At 43.1% G+C, this 14,333-nt stretch overlaps 1 protein-coding gene across 14 annotated transcripts in view; it reads right to left on the bottom strand.

Annotated features, from left to right (window-relative positions):
• Akap6 (A-kinase anchoring protein 6) overlaps positions 1-14,333 on the bottom strand; it is a 435,939-nt gene that overhangs the window by 266,852 nt on the left and 154,754 nt on the right. The window contains exons 1-2 of one of the 14 annotated variants that reach the window (XM_029484608.2): positions 7,242-8,194; positions 6,832-6,942 (exon numbers count right to left, since the gene is read on the bottom strand). The exons of 7 other annotated variants lie outside the window; for them this stretch is intronic. In XM_029484608.2, the coding sequence (XP_029340468.1) occupies positions 6,832-6,837 (6 nt within the window). In that variant the 5' untranslated portion in view covers positions 6,838-6,942; positions 7,242-8,194. Of the gene's footprint in view, positions 1-6,363; positions 6,783-6,831; positions 6,943-7,241; positions 8,195-8,224; positions 8,509-8,533; positions 8,754-14,333 lie in introns of those variants that run through there. 6 more of the 14 variants (XM_029484609.2, XM_085830369.1, XM_085830368.1 and 3 more) reach the window with 6 other exon arrangements.

The following is a 14,333-nucleotide window of genomic DNA, read 5'->3' as shown; positions in this document are numbered from 1 at the left end:
CATTATTATATTTTAATTGGGTAGCTCTGCCAAGCATGGAAATCTAAATCTTTGAATCAGCGTGTAAAACAGAGCTCGTTCATTGCTACCGAGTGCCACAGCAATAGACCCTTGAAGGACCAGGCTGTTGACTCAATCTTTGCTCCTTCAGGAGTCCACTCAAAGTCCTGTGTACACATCTGCTCTTTAAGATAAAAAAAAAAAGGGGGGATTTGTCAATCCTAAATTTTGGTAAAGGAGTTGAGGGGAGAGTGTGTTATCACAGGACTGTGGCTACATTCATTATGCCTGAAGAGTATGGAAACCGTTGACAAAACCAGCAAGGAAAAGGAGAAACGGTAAAATGACGGAACCACCAGCTGAGAGTGCTGGGTCTTCCTGATGGGGTATTCTTCCAAAATCCCCGAAAGTCCTGCTCAGGGGAGATAGATGCCAGAATCTTCACCATTCTACCTAGTACATGTTCCAACAATACCACACCAACCCTGACCAGATGTGCTGTGTGGACACCTCTGTCCCCTCTGGCACTGTACATCCAGAGGCAAATGCTGAACTCTGGGGACACAGGCTTAGCGATAGAGTGGTGTAAGGAGCAGTTGGTGACTTCAGTCTGACTGTTGTATTTCCCTCTGTCTTTGCCATAAAAATCCTGCAGACACATTACAATATCCATTTTCATATAAGTAGCATCGTACTAACTAGTTTCTGTATAGCAGTCTGCCAAATGAGCAAGTCGTGCATGGGATTGTGGGAGCCTACTTCTCCACGAAGCTCATTGGCATCTTTTGCTAACAAGATCACTGCTAACAATTGCTTCTATTTCTCGTTAACAGTTCCATGGTTCAAGCTAATGTTCAAACATGTCAGTTTTTCTTCCCTCTTCTTATCTCTTTTCTTGAAAATAAAGGCTTAGTCTAAGTGAGTGAAACATAATGATAATCTTTAGAAAAGGAAGCAAAAGGAGACAAAGTGTGAGCCTCAGATACATTTTGTACATATTAACTAAACTTTTTAAAACAATGAGTAAGCAGGGGTGGTGATGCACACCTTTAATCTCAGCACCCAGGAGGCAGAAGAAGGTGGATCTCTGAGTTTGAGGCCAGCCTGGTCTACAAAATAAGTCTAAGACAACCAGGGCTCTGTTAAACAGAGAAATCTTGTCTAGAAAACAAACAAAACCCAACAACAACAAAAACAAAAACACTAAATAGATTATGTTTTGTAAAAAAATAAATAAAATAAAAAGTTTTATGTTTCTTACTCAGGTACACGAGTACTTACTAAGCCAAGCTACCTTTAATTATAGATATTTGGTCTGAGCCAGCTACTATGGTGAAACATCACACATTAAAGACCATGTAACATGAATATTGGATCCAAGCTCTGTTTCAGTTAAGAAGTGATTAATGCTTAAAAAAATTAAACATGAGACCTGGTAATAGTCAATGCTATTTTTAGTATTTATAATGATAATTAAATATGATATGATAAATGACAATAAATACCAACTAATGGTATCTCAAATACAGAGGTTGTCAAAAATGACAATGTTAATAGATATATCTAATTCATATTATTAATGGCATGTCAATTTTGTTAATAAATGCTTCTGTGAACATCAGTATCAAAGCTTTTATTATCCACCATATATATTCATCTTCTGAACAGGAGAAATTTATAGAAACTGTCTATGTAAAGCTAAAAATAATCAAATAAAAATTTAGTCATCTAAACATTGAAGCAAGAAATGGAACAGGAGCTCAGTGGTGCAGGGCTAGCCGTGCATGCATGAGGTCCTAGGGGACAGGAGAACAGTGGTGCAGGGCTAGCCGTGCATGCATGAGGTCCTAGGGGACAGGAGAGCAGTGGTGCAGGGCTAGCTGTGCATGCATGAGGCACTCCCTAGGGGACAGGAGAGCAGTGGTGCAGGGCTAGCCGTGCATGCATGAGGCACTCAGGTTCTAGGGGACAGGAGAGCAGTGGTGCAGGGCTAGCTGTGCATGCATGAGGCACTCCCTAGGGGACAGGAGAGCAGTGGTGCAGGGCTAGCTGTGCATGCATGAGGCACTCCCTAGGGGACAGGAGAGCAGTGGTGCAGGGCTAGCCGTGCATGCATGAGGTCCTAGGGGACAGGAGAGCAGTGGTGCAGGGCTAGCTGTGCATGCATGAGGCACTCCCTAGGGGACAGGAGAGCAGTGGTGCAGGGCTAGCCGTGCATGCATGAGGTCCTAGGGGACAGGAGAGCAGTGGTGCAGGGATAGCTGTGCATGCATGAGGCACTCCCTAGGGGACAGGAGAGCAGTGGTGCAGGGCTAGCCGTGATGCATGAGGCTTAGGTGACCTCCATCACGAAAAAATAAAGCAATGTAAGTCAAACAGTAACAAGACAAACAAGTGAATGCAATAAGACTTCCTTCTTTCCTTTTGTTGTTCTTTTTTCTCATGAGTGCTAAACTTTGTGTTTTAAAATACAGATTACCCATCTAGAAGTTCATAAACCAAAAATCCATTCACAGCACATAATTGTACAATGAACTTTGTGGACTACCACTCTGATGAAGAATGTGAACCTTCCCACAAGCCCCTCTGGCTGGAAAAGAGCAAGACTATTAATTATTATAACCATTCCTTCTTTTCTTCTTGGTAGTCATTTCAGTTACTTGGTATCCAGTCCTAAATCAAACAATACAAGCGTTCCTGTTTGGTCTTAATGGAAATATAAGCATACAGAATAGACCCCTTTGTATTGCTTTTCCACCAAATATTATTTCTGAAGAATCGTCCCATCCTGGGTTGTTCTGTATTCACATTTATGTGGAACTGGATATAGAACCCAGTTGGTCTTGAATTTGCAGCAATCTTTCTGCCTCAGCCTTCTAAATGTTGGTAATACAGGAAATGCCACCACGCCCAAGTAGACCTATGCTTTAATAGACAGATGAATACACAATCTACACATAGACTATTCGGAAAAATAAAGTGAGCAGTTTTTGAAGACTCTTACCTTCCCAGACTATGCTGACTTAAGACATTCCAAAATACTTTGACAAGAGAAAGGCAAAAAAGAAGGAAGATGTATAAAGTGATTTAACCAGCAACTCCCTCCTAAATGGCATTAAAATCCCTACTAATTACTTCCTATATGGCATTAGACTCCTACTAACTAACTTCTATATGGCATTAGACTCCTACTAACTAACTTCTATATGGCATTAAGACCCCCTACTAATTACCTCCTATATGGCATTAGACTCCTAATAACTACCTTCTATGTGGCATTAAGATTCCTCCTAACATGGGGCTTAGTGGTTAAGAGCACTAGCTGCTCTTCCGAATGGACCCAGGATCAATTCCCAGCACCAGCATGGTAGCTCACAGCTGTCTGGAACTCTAGTTCTAGGGAGTCTGACACTCTTACTCAGACATACATGCAGGCAAAACTTAAATGCACATGAAATGAAAATAAATTCTTTAAAAATATATTCCTGTTGGGCTGAAGAGATAACTCAGGGGTTAGGAGCACTGGCTGCTCTTTTAGAGGTCCTGAGTTCAATTCTCAGCGATCACATGGTGGCTCACAAGCATCTGTAATGGGATCTGATGCCTTCTTCTGGCATGCGGGTGTGTATGCAGATTAAATACATCATACATACATACATACATACATACATACATACATACATACATACATACACACATACATACATACACACATACATACATGTATGCATATATCTTTTTCATAAAAGAAGATTCCTATTAACCACTGGCATAATTACACAAGTCTGGCCTCCCAACCCTGACCTCTTGTTGCTATCCTGGTCTCCATGGCAACTACAACCACCTCACTCCAGTGCTCATGTTTCTGAGGCTACTTGTGTGAGAAGGAATTGACTTGAGGTGCCCAGTGTTATTTCACTCTGAAGCACTTGTTCCATTATCAGCGGGCAGAAGCGAAATCATTCTGTTGCTGTAGCCTTGTAGCTGTCTCCCCACAGCTAACTCCTAGAGCCTGAGAGAGCATCCCTGAGGATGGTGAGAGGTCTGACACCTGGTGGCACTCACTTCCTGTGACTAATAGCCAGCCTGTGATAGAGCTCAACAATGGTCCTATCTTTACCCTTCTTTTTCCATGTTTGCACAAAGGCAAATATTCATTCATTCAGTCAGTCAGTCAGTCAGTCAGTCATTCAAAAAGTGTTGACTGGATGTCAACAGTGAGTGAAGCATCCCTCACTCCTCTGGGAAGTATGTGCTAACTAGAGCACAAAAGCAGAGTTCCAGCTCTAATAAACCCCAGGTGTGTACTGACACAAATACAGGGTGCAGTGTTCTGGTTACAATGAAAGTTAAATATCTGGAATAAGAAACAAGGTATATAGTTATAGATTTTGCCACATTTTGGGAAAAAGTGAGCTAAGTTCCTGTTGGGTTTTTTTTTTTCATCCTGAAAGATCCTGTAAGGCACAGGATGTCCTCATATGCACATTCCACTGCCCTACCACATCCCGGATGTCCTAGAGTTCTCTCTCTTGTGCTTCAATGGCTTTTTAAGGTTGGGACCACACAGTTCATCAGAATGCCCGTGGTCGATACACAGATGGGCCTCAATGACCAACTAGTAATAAACGAACAGGCAAAATCTAAAATGAAGCTTTAAAGACTGCTTATGGGATTTTCCTGTAATACAAAGCTTCCCTAAGATGCTAGCATGCCTGTTTCCTGGGTCACTGAGGCGCTCTAAGAATTCTGAGTGGTGAGGTTCATTCTCTTCACACTGTCTACAGATGGTAGAACTATATATAAAAGACTGAAAACAGTGCCTACTCCTAACCCAGAGGACTGCAGTTGTTACACAGTCAAGCATGCACCTGTTTTTAACAGCTGACAGTCATTCTGATTGGCCAGTGTTCACTGCATGCTAAGTGTTAAATATATGAATTTAAGTATCATGTATAAGGAAGGTTGCCATTGATAAAATAAATGATGAGGGAGAAGCCTGGCTATCTGAGCTCTAGCACTGTAATGTGAAATTATAGGACATATGAATGCTATCTGTGAATTGTCCTTATACATTAATAATCAAATAAATATGTTAATAAATAAAATGTATGTTATTTTTTGTAGGTAGCTTTTATCAAAACTTCTTAAAGGAGAAATACTTGAAGGAAAAGCAGGAATGGCTATATAATATCAGAAAAACATTCATCAAAAAGAATATACCTGGAGATAAAAAGACTCATTTCATAATGATAAAAAAACAAATTCATCAAGAACATATATGGCTAAGCTCATGCCCCGATGTGGAGCTTCAAAATAAAACAACTAGCAGTGGGACTCCAAGGAGAAACAGACAGATTTATAGTTACAAGGTCAACGTCTATGCACTTCTCTCAATAGGGCATGAGGAAAATACACACAAAGATATAGGTAAAGAAAATGTTTAACAAACTAGCAACTAGTTTGACATTAAGTCAATTACAGAGTCAAGTGGTCCTCCCAGACAACAGTGCCATTCATACTTTTTCAAGTGACAACTCCTACAGAATAGATGATAATCACAAAATCACTCTTAGATGATTTAAAAGATTTAAGCCACAATACATATGCCATCTTAATGTGATGCAATTGAATTAGAATAAGACAATAGAAATAATAATGAAGACTTCTGGAAATCCCCAAATATTTAGAAAGTAAATAATACTTTAAAAAATAACCCATGCATCAAAGAAAATAGCTGAAATGTAAATGAGAAAGCATCTCTGCATGGTTAAGTAAAACATTCCCCTCTACTGCTGCTAAAGTCTAGTCTGTAGCATCTTTATATCACATGAACCTCCTGAGAGGTACCCTATGCCGTACTAAACATCAACCTAGCCTTCAAGGACAGTGACTGCAGCTGATAAACACCAGACACAGAAATAATTTCTTCCAAAAGTCCAAACAAAAAAGCCGAAGCAAGAAAGAAAGCCATAACCCAGGGGCTGGAGGGACGGGCTCAGCAGTAGACAGTTCCTGCTTCTCTTGCAGAGGCCTGGAGCAATTACCAACACCCACATGGTGGGAGTGGGGTTAGGGGACTAATAACTACAGCTCAGGGGTCCAGCACCCTCTACTGGTTTCTTCAGGTACTGCACACATGTGCATCCAACACACACACACACATGCATGCACACATGCATGCATACACATATACTTAAGTAATAATTTTAAGCTAGAACAAACAAAAGAGGTATCACCCCTCCACAGGCAATTGGCTTACAGAAAACAACTGCTGACGGCCCCATTTTTAACTAGTAACCCTTACACTTAACTCCTAGAATACTCCTCTCTTCATATAATTGTCAGAACTTCAAGACTAACCTTTCAGTAACGTGAATAACCATCTCTCGAACAGTGAGGTGGAGACACACAAGTGCATCCAGAGTTGAAGGCCATCGTCATCTTCAGACAGTTTGAAGCCCGCTTGGGCTGCATGAAATTCTCAAAACAAAGTTCCATCAAGCTAAGTGTTGACTGCTATTCACTGTGAGTGGATTCTAGAAAAGCGATCAGCGGTCCAAGTACATGCTAAATTACACCAGTTACAAAACGATATATGTATTGTGATATAAGGGATATATATATATACACACACACACACACATATATATAGTTTCGAAGTATCTTTGACAGTATTTATATACCTGTTTTCATGCCAGATACTTGAGAGTTAAAGCGAACCTGAATGTATAAGCCAGGTCAGCACAGTTAGGGTAAGCAGAGCAGTGTGCATGTTACGCTGATGGGCCCAACAGCAGGGTGGGGGTGTATGGAAAGCGCAGTAATTACGTTCATCAGTCTGGGTCCTGTTCTTAATGTGTAAACACCACTTGCTCTGAAATGAAGGGCATTAACCTTTTTTCCATCGTCTCCCACAGATTCCAAGCCTTTCTTTTGCAACTGGAATAAGGGAAATAAAACAAAAGAGAGGAAGGCCAGTCTTCAAAAGACTTTTATTATAAGCTGAACAAATTCCTTAGCCTCCCTTACCTCCTAGGATCTAGATGTAGGTTCTTGACAACACTATGGAGACTTTTTTTTTTAAAAGCATATTGCCTAGCTAGGGAGTGTAACACAGAGCCCATCAAAACAGTTATGCATGTGTGGGAGAGACACTTGGGGCTCTGGTTCAATGAATGGTTCAATGACTTCTGTTCATTATAAAGAGTTCCCCACCCCACCCCCACCCCCCAGCCTACCTGAATGAAGAAGTCCGGTGTGTGGCAATGTCCTAAACAGGTTGCTGCAGTTTCCTGTCCTTTGGCCAAGCCATCCACTCTGCAGTTACTCCACCATACAACAAGCAAGAAGCAGCAGAGAGAAAGCCCAGATCGGGTGACTCAAGTCGATTTGGTTTTCGACCGGCTGTCACCGGTTAACCAGCTTTACAAACAGAGAATATGACTTTCTTTCCATACCTGGACAGGCCAAGAGCTGTGGGCCTAACTGCTTTAGAGGCTTGCAGTGAACTGTAATGACAGTGAGGTTTCAGATGCACAGTCACTCAGCTCACAGACTGCTAACTGGAATTTCATCCCACATGTGCCCCTCACAATTAGCAGGGTTATTTTAGGCACTGACCTAAGTTCCCTGAGAATGCACGCTGATGGCAAAGTCTGTCTAATGTGTCAGTTGCTTGGTTACACTAGAAGCTTGTGTGCAAAGCTTACTGTTCGTATGGTCTGTTGGTGTGGTGTTTCTTCTGCACAACACTGCATTTTCAGCTCAGAAGAAACACCAGGATTACCCACATCTCTAAATACCGACAGGGAGCTCAGCCCAGGAGGCAGACCACAGTTACAGATTTGCTAACTGCCTGCACTGTCAGAACACAGAAGCCAAGAAGAGCATGTGAGTGTCTTGGACAGCTGTGTGGAGAAATGGTTTGATTCTTGCTGGCAGTACACATCACACAGTGCTCTGCTGCACAAGGAAACTGCTCAGAATCCTATGTAGATTGTTCAGACCCTCCAGAGACAGCTAGAAATACAATATACTATAAATATGTTTCACAATTATGAAAGTTTGCTGCTAGATTTTGACAGATATCCACAAAGCATGCCATTTGTCATAAACTACATACTGACCCACCTACTGGCTAGCATGACTGTTCTATAAATGTGGGTCTTAGGAAAGAAATAACCAAGAGACTGTGGAAGGGAAGGGCATGGTGCCCCCTTACCAGTGTCTATCCTTGGCAGTGCTGAACATTCTTGCTCCTAGACATGTGGCGTGTGCTCACAAAGCTTCCAGCTTTTTCATAAACACCCCACTCATGGCTTCCACAAACACCGGGCCCCAGGAGAGAGGGTGAATGTTCCAGAGGAGTAAGCAGAAGTTAGAATTTTCTGACTAGAGGTCTGCTGAGAACCAGTCAGCTTCATTGTCAAAGAAGCTTAAATAAAAGCTAGAAGTGACTCATCCCAGTATTCCCCTAAAGGGGGAACTTTCTTTCCCTCACGCTGGCTCTCTCAAGCACCCCACCACTCACCCCTCCTTGCCTGAAGAATACTTAGTCTTCTGTGAGCCCCATCTCTGCTTCTTCTGACATCTCAATAGTCTCTTCACCCCGTAGCCCACACTCAGAACAAGCAACTCTAGTTGACCCTTGCTGTGTCCAGTTCCTTTCTGCAGGGCTGCTTTAAAGTGGCCCTGTGCCCTTCGTGGGTGATAATAAAGGTTTGCTGAGTGGAGGAGCTCTAGAGTGCTACAGAATTGCTGGGAAAGAAGGCTACACTGAGGTTCAAAGCAAATTCTACTTAGCCTGCTACTAGTTGAGGTGACGAGTAGTCCTGAGGTGGCATGTACATTATCCAGAGTAAGCCGCAGGCATGGCCAAGCTTCCATGCAAATGTGGCTCACTTAAAGCCGATTCCCAGGTCATCGGTCCAGAGCGTTTCTAGTCTGTCAGGCCCGATGATAAGACTTGAGTGACCCTGCCTGAGGCCTCTCACTTTATTCTCTTCCTGACAAAGTCATTTTCCACGAGCTGAAATTCTTCCATTGGTGATGACCACCACACAGAAAGGTAGATAGAGTCAAAGCCACCTCATAAGGAGGATTATCACACACTAATGGTGTACCCTGGTGACACTTCTGAATTACTTGAAAATCTTTCCCAAGTAACGAAAAGAAAAGCATATTTGCTACAGAAGTGGTCATGACATCTAGAAAGCTAGGAGACCCCTTAATTTCTTTATTGTCACTCTCCTCTATTTGACAGCATATTAGATAGATGTAGATGATATAGATATAGGGTAGAGATATGCCATGTCATCTCAATGGTCTCTTTACCTCCTATCTATATATACTAGGCAATTGAAGTTCTCACTACAGAATATTTAAAAAATGTTACTTGACTGTTGGTTGTTATATCAGAAAAAAATAACACATTTTAAGATACATTTGTCATAGACAAATGTTTCCAAGCATTCATTCTCTGTATAGAAACAACTGGAAAAACACATAGGCACATTCCTGGCCAGAAGCACATTGAGGCTTGTGCAGATGGTACTGGGAGATGAAGGAGAGTAAGAAGGATCAACCTGAGCTGATGGAGGGGAGTGCACTGAGCTCAGCTCCTGAGAGTGTGTCCTCTGTCTGCTGAGTACTAAACTCTGTCTATCACAGGGCAACCTAAATTCAAACTAACAATGGGAGGGAGGGGTGGAGGGACAGAGGGACGGAGGGACAGAGGGAGAGACAGAGCACAGTTTCAGTTCTGTGGTCATGGTCACTTAACATTCTGGCAGGAACAAACAGGACATGTACTATTTTTAATTTTTATTTAAATAGCTGTCAACTCTTGCTAGCTCAAAAGAAGAAAGATGGCAAAATCAAGACAGGATTTTCTAACCAGAACCAAGTACTGGCATCAGTCTGGAAAAAGCTATGCATAGTTGAGAAGTTACATATTCCTTATGGAATCTAAGAAACATGTAAATATAATTTTCTGTTAGTTAGCCATACCCCAAATATTTATGTAGATTGAGTTTTCATGATCTAAACTGCATTAGACTAGAAGTATCTTGGTCTGTAGATTCATTTGGATTTTAGAATATTTCTATGTGCACAATAAGATATTTTGGGGAAGAAACCCATCCGGGTTTCATGTATATCTTGTATACATAGCTCAAAGGTAACCATATATGTTATTTTTACCATGCCTGTGTTTTTATTGCAACCATCACGTGAGTTCAAGTGTAGTGTAGGATTTTCCACTTCTGACAAGATATTGGCAGTCAAAAAGTTTCACTCTTTGGAATACTACATATTTTAAATTTTCAAGTTAGGGATTCTCTCTCTCTCTCTCTCTCTCTCTCTCTCTCTCTCTCTCTCTTTCTCTGTGTGTGTGTGTGTGTGTGTGTGTGTGCAGCACGCGCGCGTGTGTATTTGGTGCTTCAGATACAAGGCTAATACATTTAAGATCTCTATATGAAAATTCCATTTCTTGACTAGCATTCAATAGAAAGCATGCATTCATTTGAATATAAGTTAATTAGTTCAACATTCATTATATACTAAGCTCTATATTCACTTCAGAGAAATTCTAAAATGAAAAGAATTTTGTTTCAGTCCTCAGGGACCTTAGAGATAAACAGTTCCCAAAAGGAAGTTGCCTGCTTGGCCAAGCAGTGTGTCAGCCTCAGAAGGAATAAGAGCTCCACAGCGGCCAGCCGGTAGGAGAGCACTGGAGAGAAGCTGCAGACTGTGAGGCCTGTAAGCCAGAGAACAAGAGGAGATGCCCATCCCAGGGGGCCATCCTGACCTGGATAGGAAGCTAGTGGGGTGGGAGCTGGCTTCATTCTGTCTGCTTCTTTGCCTGTGAAATGAATTTCTCAGTTGGAGATAAAGCTCTATGGGCTACCAAAACACCGGCTGTGGAGTTCCTGCCTGGACTTCCCATGGAATGGACCCTAATCTGAATTGTGAGTGTAAATAAATCCCTGAGCTACTTTTGGTCAGAGTTGTTCTTGTCACAGCAACAAAAGTCAAACCAGAACAGCTCACGCTATGCAATGCTTACAACCCAGTATAGAGATTGCTGTAGACATAAGCCTAGTTCTTACAATGATACATTTTAAGCCAATGGCTCAGAATCACAAAGTCCTCTGAACTGGAAATCTTCCAACTCAATTTCCTCTTAATGTAGAGGAAACAAACCTAGAAGGCCATCCTTAGTCACAGGCCAGAAGGGGACAGTCCCTGAGCAGAGGCAGAGAGATCTCTCAGTACCCATAGCACAAAAAGTCTGGCTGCAGTAGATGCTGCAAGGGCATGTGTACAATATAGGCAGTTGCTAGACAGAGGGCCACAGAGAGCTGCTCTTGGATTTAAACACAGTGCTGAAGGCTTAGGTCTGGTTCACAGTTTTGAAAGACCTTTCCTTGTCTTGACAGGGAGTGGGAGTGGAGTCTTTTCAATAATGCAAACAGCTACCACAGTTGGGCCCATGGTAAGGCGGTGGGACTGAGACAAAGTGAACAAATTTATTGAAACAAAACAGAATGAAACCACCAGGGAACTACAAAAGGCGTGATTCAGTGACTGATGGGCTCTAGTGTGGGAACAGGCAGAGAAGCTGTGAATAGAGTTCCTCATTTCCTGTCACGAGTGACTGGGTACCCCAGAAAGAAGGATCTGGCCTGAGGCACAAAGCAATTGAGGAAGGACGCTTTCTAATGGCATCCCAGCAAGAGGACTTGGAGGATTCGAGGTCCTTTGCTCCTCCCAGAGACATGGGCTTAAAGTGGACTTATTATCCTCTGACAAGACTATGGTGCTCTGACAGAAGACCAGCTTTCCATTTCCATGTTATTTTTATTTCTGGTTATGACAGACTAGCTTATGGACACCAGCTACCACACTAAGGGAAACTAGAAAGCTAGAAAACCAATCAGTCTGAAGGCATCAGAGAGCCGCTTCCAGAGTAGAGCAGAATCCAGAATTTAAGATCCCACCCAGAACGGAACTCAGAGGGAGGGCACTGTCACCATCTTCTCATACAGATTCATAAGCACAACTGAGAGGTTGGGAGGCTGAGACAAAGTTAAAATAGACTCCAAAGCTAGAGGGAGAAAAATAAACAAGCTCAGAGCCCACCACGAAGGTGGGATAGTGGAAAAAATCCAGGCTTTTCAGAGAGAAAGGATTAGAGGTATAGGGATAAATCAGAAATAGATTTACCAAATTCCTTACCAAATGAATCCAATAATACACACGCACACACACACACACACACACACACACACACACACACACACACACACACACACATATACATATACATAAAAATTGGATACATTCATTCTGGGAACTAAGGTTGGCTTAATATTTTAAAAAATGATTAATCATATGGTCTCAGTATGTTCAACGGGGGGCATTTGATAAACTTTATAAACCATAAACATTTGAACAAAAGAAGCCAAATACACAAAGATACATCTTATATGACTACAAGTATTGGAAGCACTAAGATGGGCAGACTGAGGTATGATATACTCCTCTAGGATGATGAGTCTCTCAGTTTGGAGTGGACACAGTCACTAGCTAGAGGCTCCTTTGCTGGGATCGTTGTTGTAAGAGGACAGAGACTGGGTAACTGGGATCTGTTCCTCCCACAGGCTCAGTGATGCTACAGCTCGCTTCTGTGCTGAGGCGCATGGCTAGATGCATTCCCTCTAGGAGGAGACTGGCAGCAATTGCCCCTGGAGAGAGGACTGTGTCTTAGGAGTAACAGGCAAGGCACCTTCCCATGGGAAGCCATCCTGCTTACCACCTTAAGAATTTTGACTCCTTGAATGCATTATTGAATCATCAATCAACCAAAAAAACCCCAAAAACCTGAATATAAAAACTTAATTCTTTATATATTAACTCCAAAATATTCTGTGAGGTAAGATAACTGGTCACATATAATAGTCAATAAAGGCTGTATCAATAAGAATGTGAACACAGATCGGAAGTCTAAATGACTAAACACTACATGGTCAGTAGACGTTCTCACTACAGAACACGGCCGGGGGGTGGGTGGGGATCGGGAATGTCATTTGACTTGATTTTGTACAACACTTTTTTAAACTTTTTATTGGTTCCTTGTGAGTTTCCCATCAGGCACCCTAGTCCGGCTCATCTCTCCGTCCCCTCGTATCCACCCTTGCAACCTACCCCCAATCAAACTTAACACAGATAAACAAACAACGACAAAACAAAGCATAAAAAATACCCATCTCTTTATGGAAGCTGTAGTGTGCCGTGGTGTGACCCACAGTCTATCCCTTTGTCCACACATCTTTACTTGTAAATGATCATTGCCATGAACATCGTCAGTCTGGTCTGAGATCCCTGGTTTCTGTGATACCATCAGTATTCAGTATTATATGCTCACCGGTCGTGAACTCTGAACTTGCCTGAGCCAGCTCTGCCCTTCACCAGCAGCAGGACTCTAAAGAGCGAACCCTGACCTTTGGGCACCACAGTAGAGCTGGCCCTAGTGGAGGAGGTACGCGTGAGCCATCCTGGAGGGTGGAAGTGTGGGAGAGCTGGTGTGAGGTGCTGTGGGAGCATGGGTGATGCCCTCTCCCTTTCCCCCTCGTTAGCAGCAATAGGTGGGAGGACTATCCCTGCCCCCTCATTGACTGTAGCACGTGGGAGAGCAGAAGGGAGGGGGAAATCACCCCTGCGCCTGTGCCACCCCATGGCAGACAAGTGGAAGTGGTGAGGTTGGCTCTCCTATACTCTTACCCTCCGGGCAGCTCAGCCATACCCCAGTCACAAGGGCCAGCTCCGCTGTGCTGCTTGGGCAAGGTGCAGGCCCCGCTTCCCCAGATGCTGTCAGCAGTGAGAGATAGGGCCAGCTCTCCAGAGTGTTGCATCCAGTGAGGGGCAGGGCCAGCTATGCACAGTCCTTGGATATTTACGTAGTCCCCACGGACTGCCCCAACCAGGGAATCCCCATGTTCTCCAGTGAGGCATGAACACTGACATTGTCGACACCAGCTGCTACAAAGCCACAGACCCAGACATGGCCCTCTGTGGCAGCGTAAGCTGGGACTTCATCAAGGCCCCAGGGGGCAGGGCTGGCTCACAGCTGGCCACTCCTCTCCACCCTCCAGTCTCCAGTTTCATCTCTCTTCATTATGCTCAAGCTGCTCTACTTCTCTTTCTCTTTCCTCTGACCAAACATTGTGGTGACTCCTGCTGCAGCCTGGACACATGGCCGCCAACTCTGAGTGACATCCTCCATCTATGTTGTGTGGAGTGGTTACAAGCGGGCGTCTGTGGCCCACATG

This window comes from Mus caroli, unplaced genomic scaffold (genome assembly GCF_978045245.1).
Source record: "Mus caroli unplaced genomic scaffold, Mus_caroli_1 scaffold_14, whole genome shotgun sequence".
Classification (NCBI taxonomy): domain Eukaryota; kingdom Metazoa; phylum Chordata; class Mammalia; order Rodentia; family Muridae; genus Mus; species Mus caroli.
Note: the sequence above shows the minus strand (reverse complement) of the source record. Positions and strands in the feature narration are given on the sequence as shown.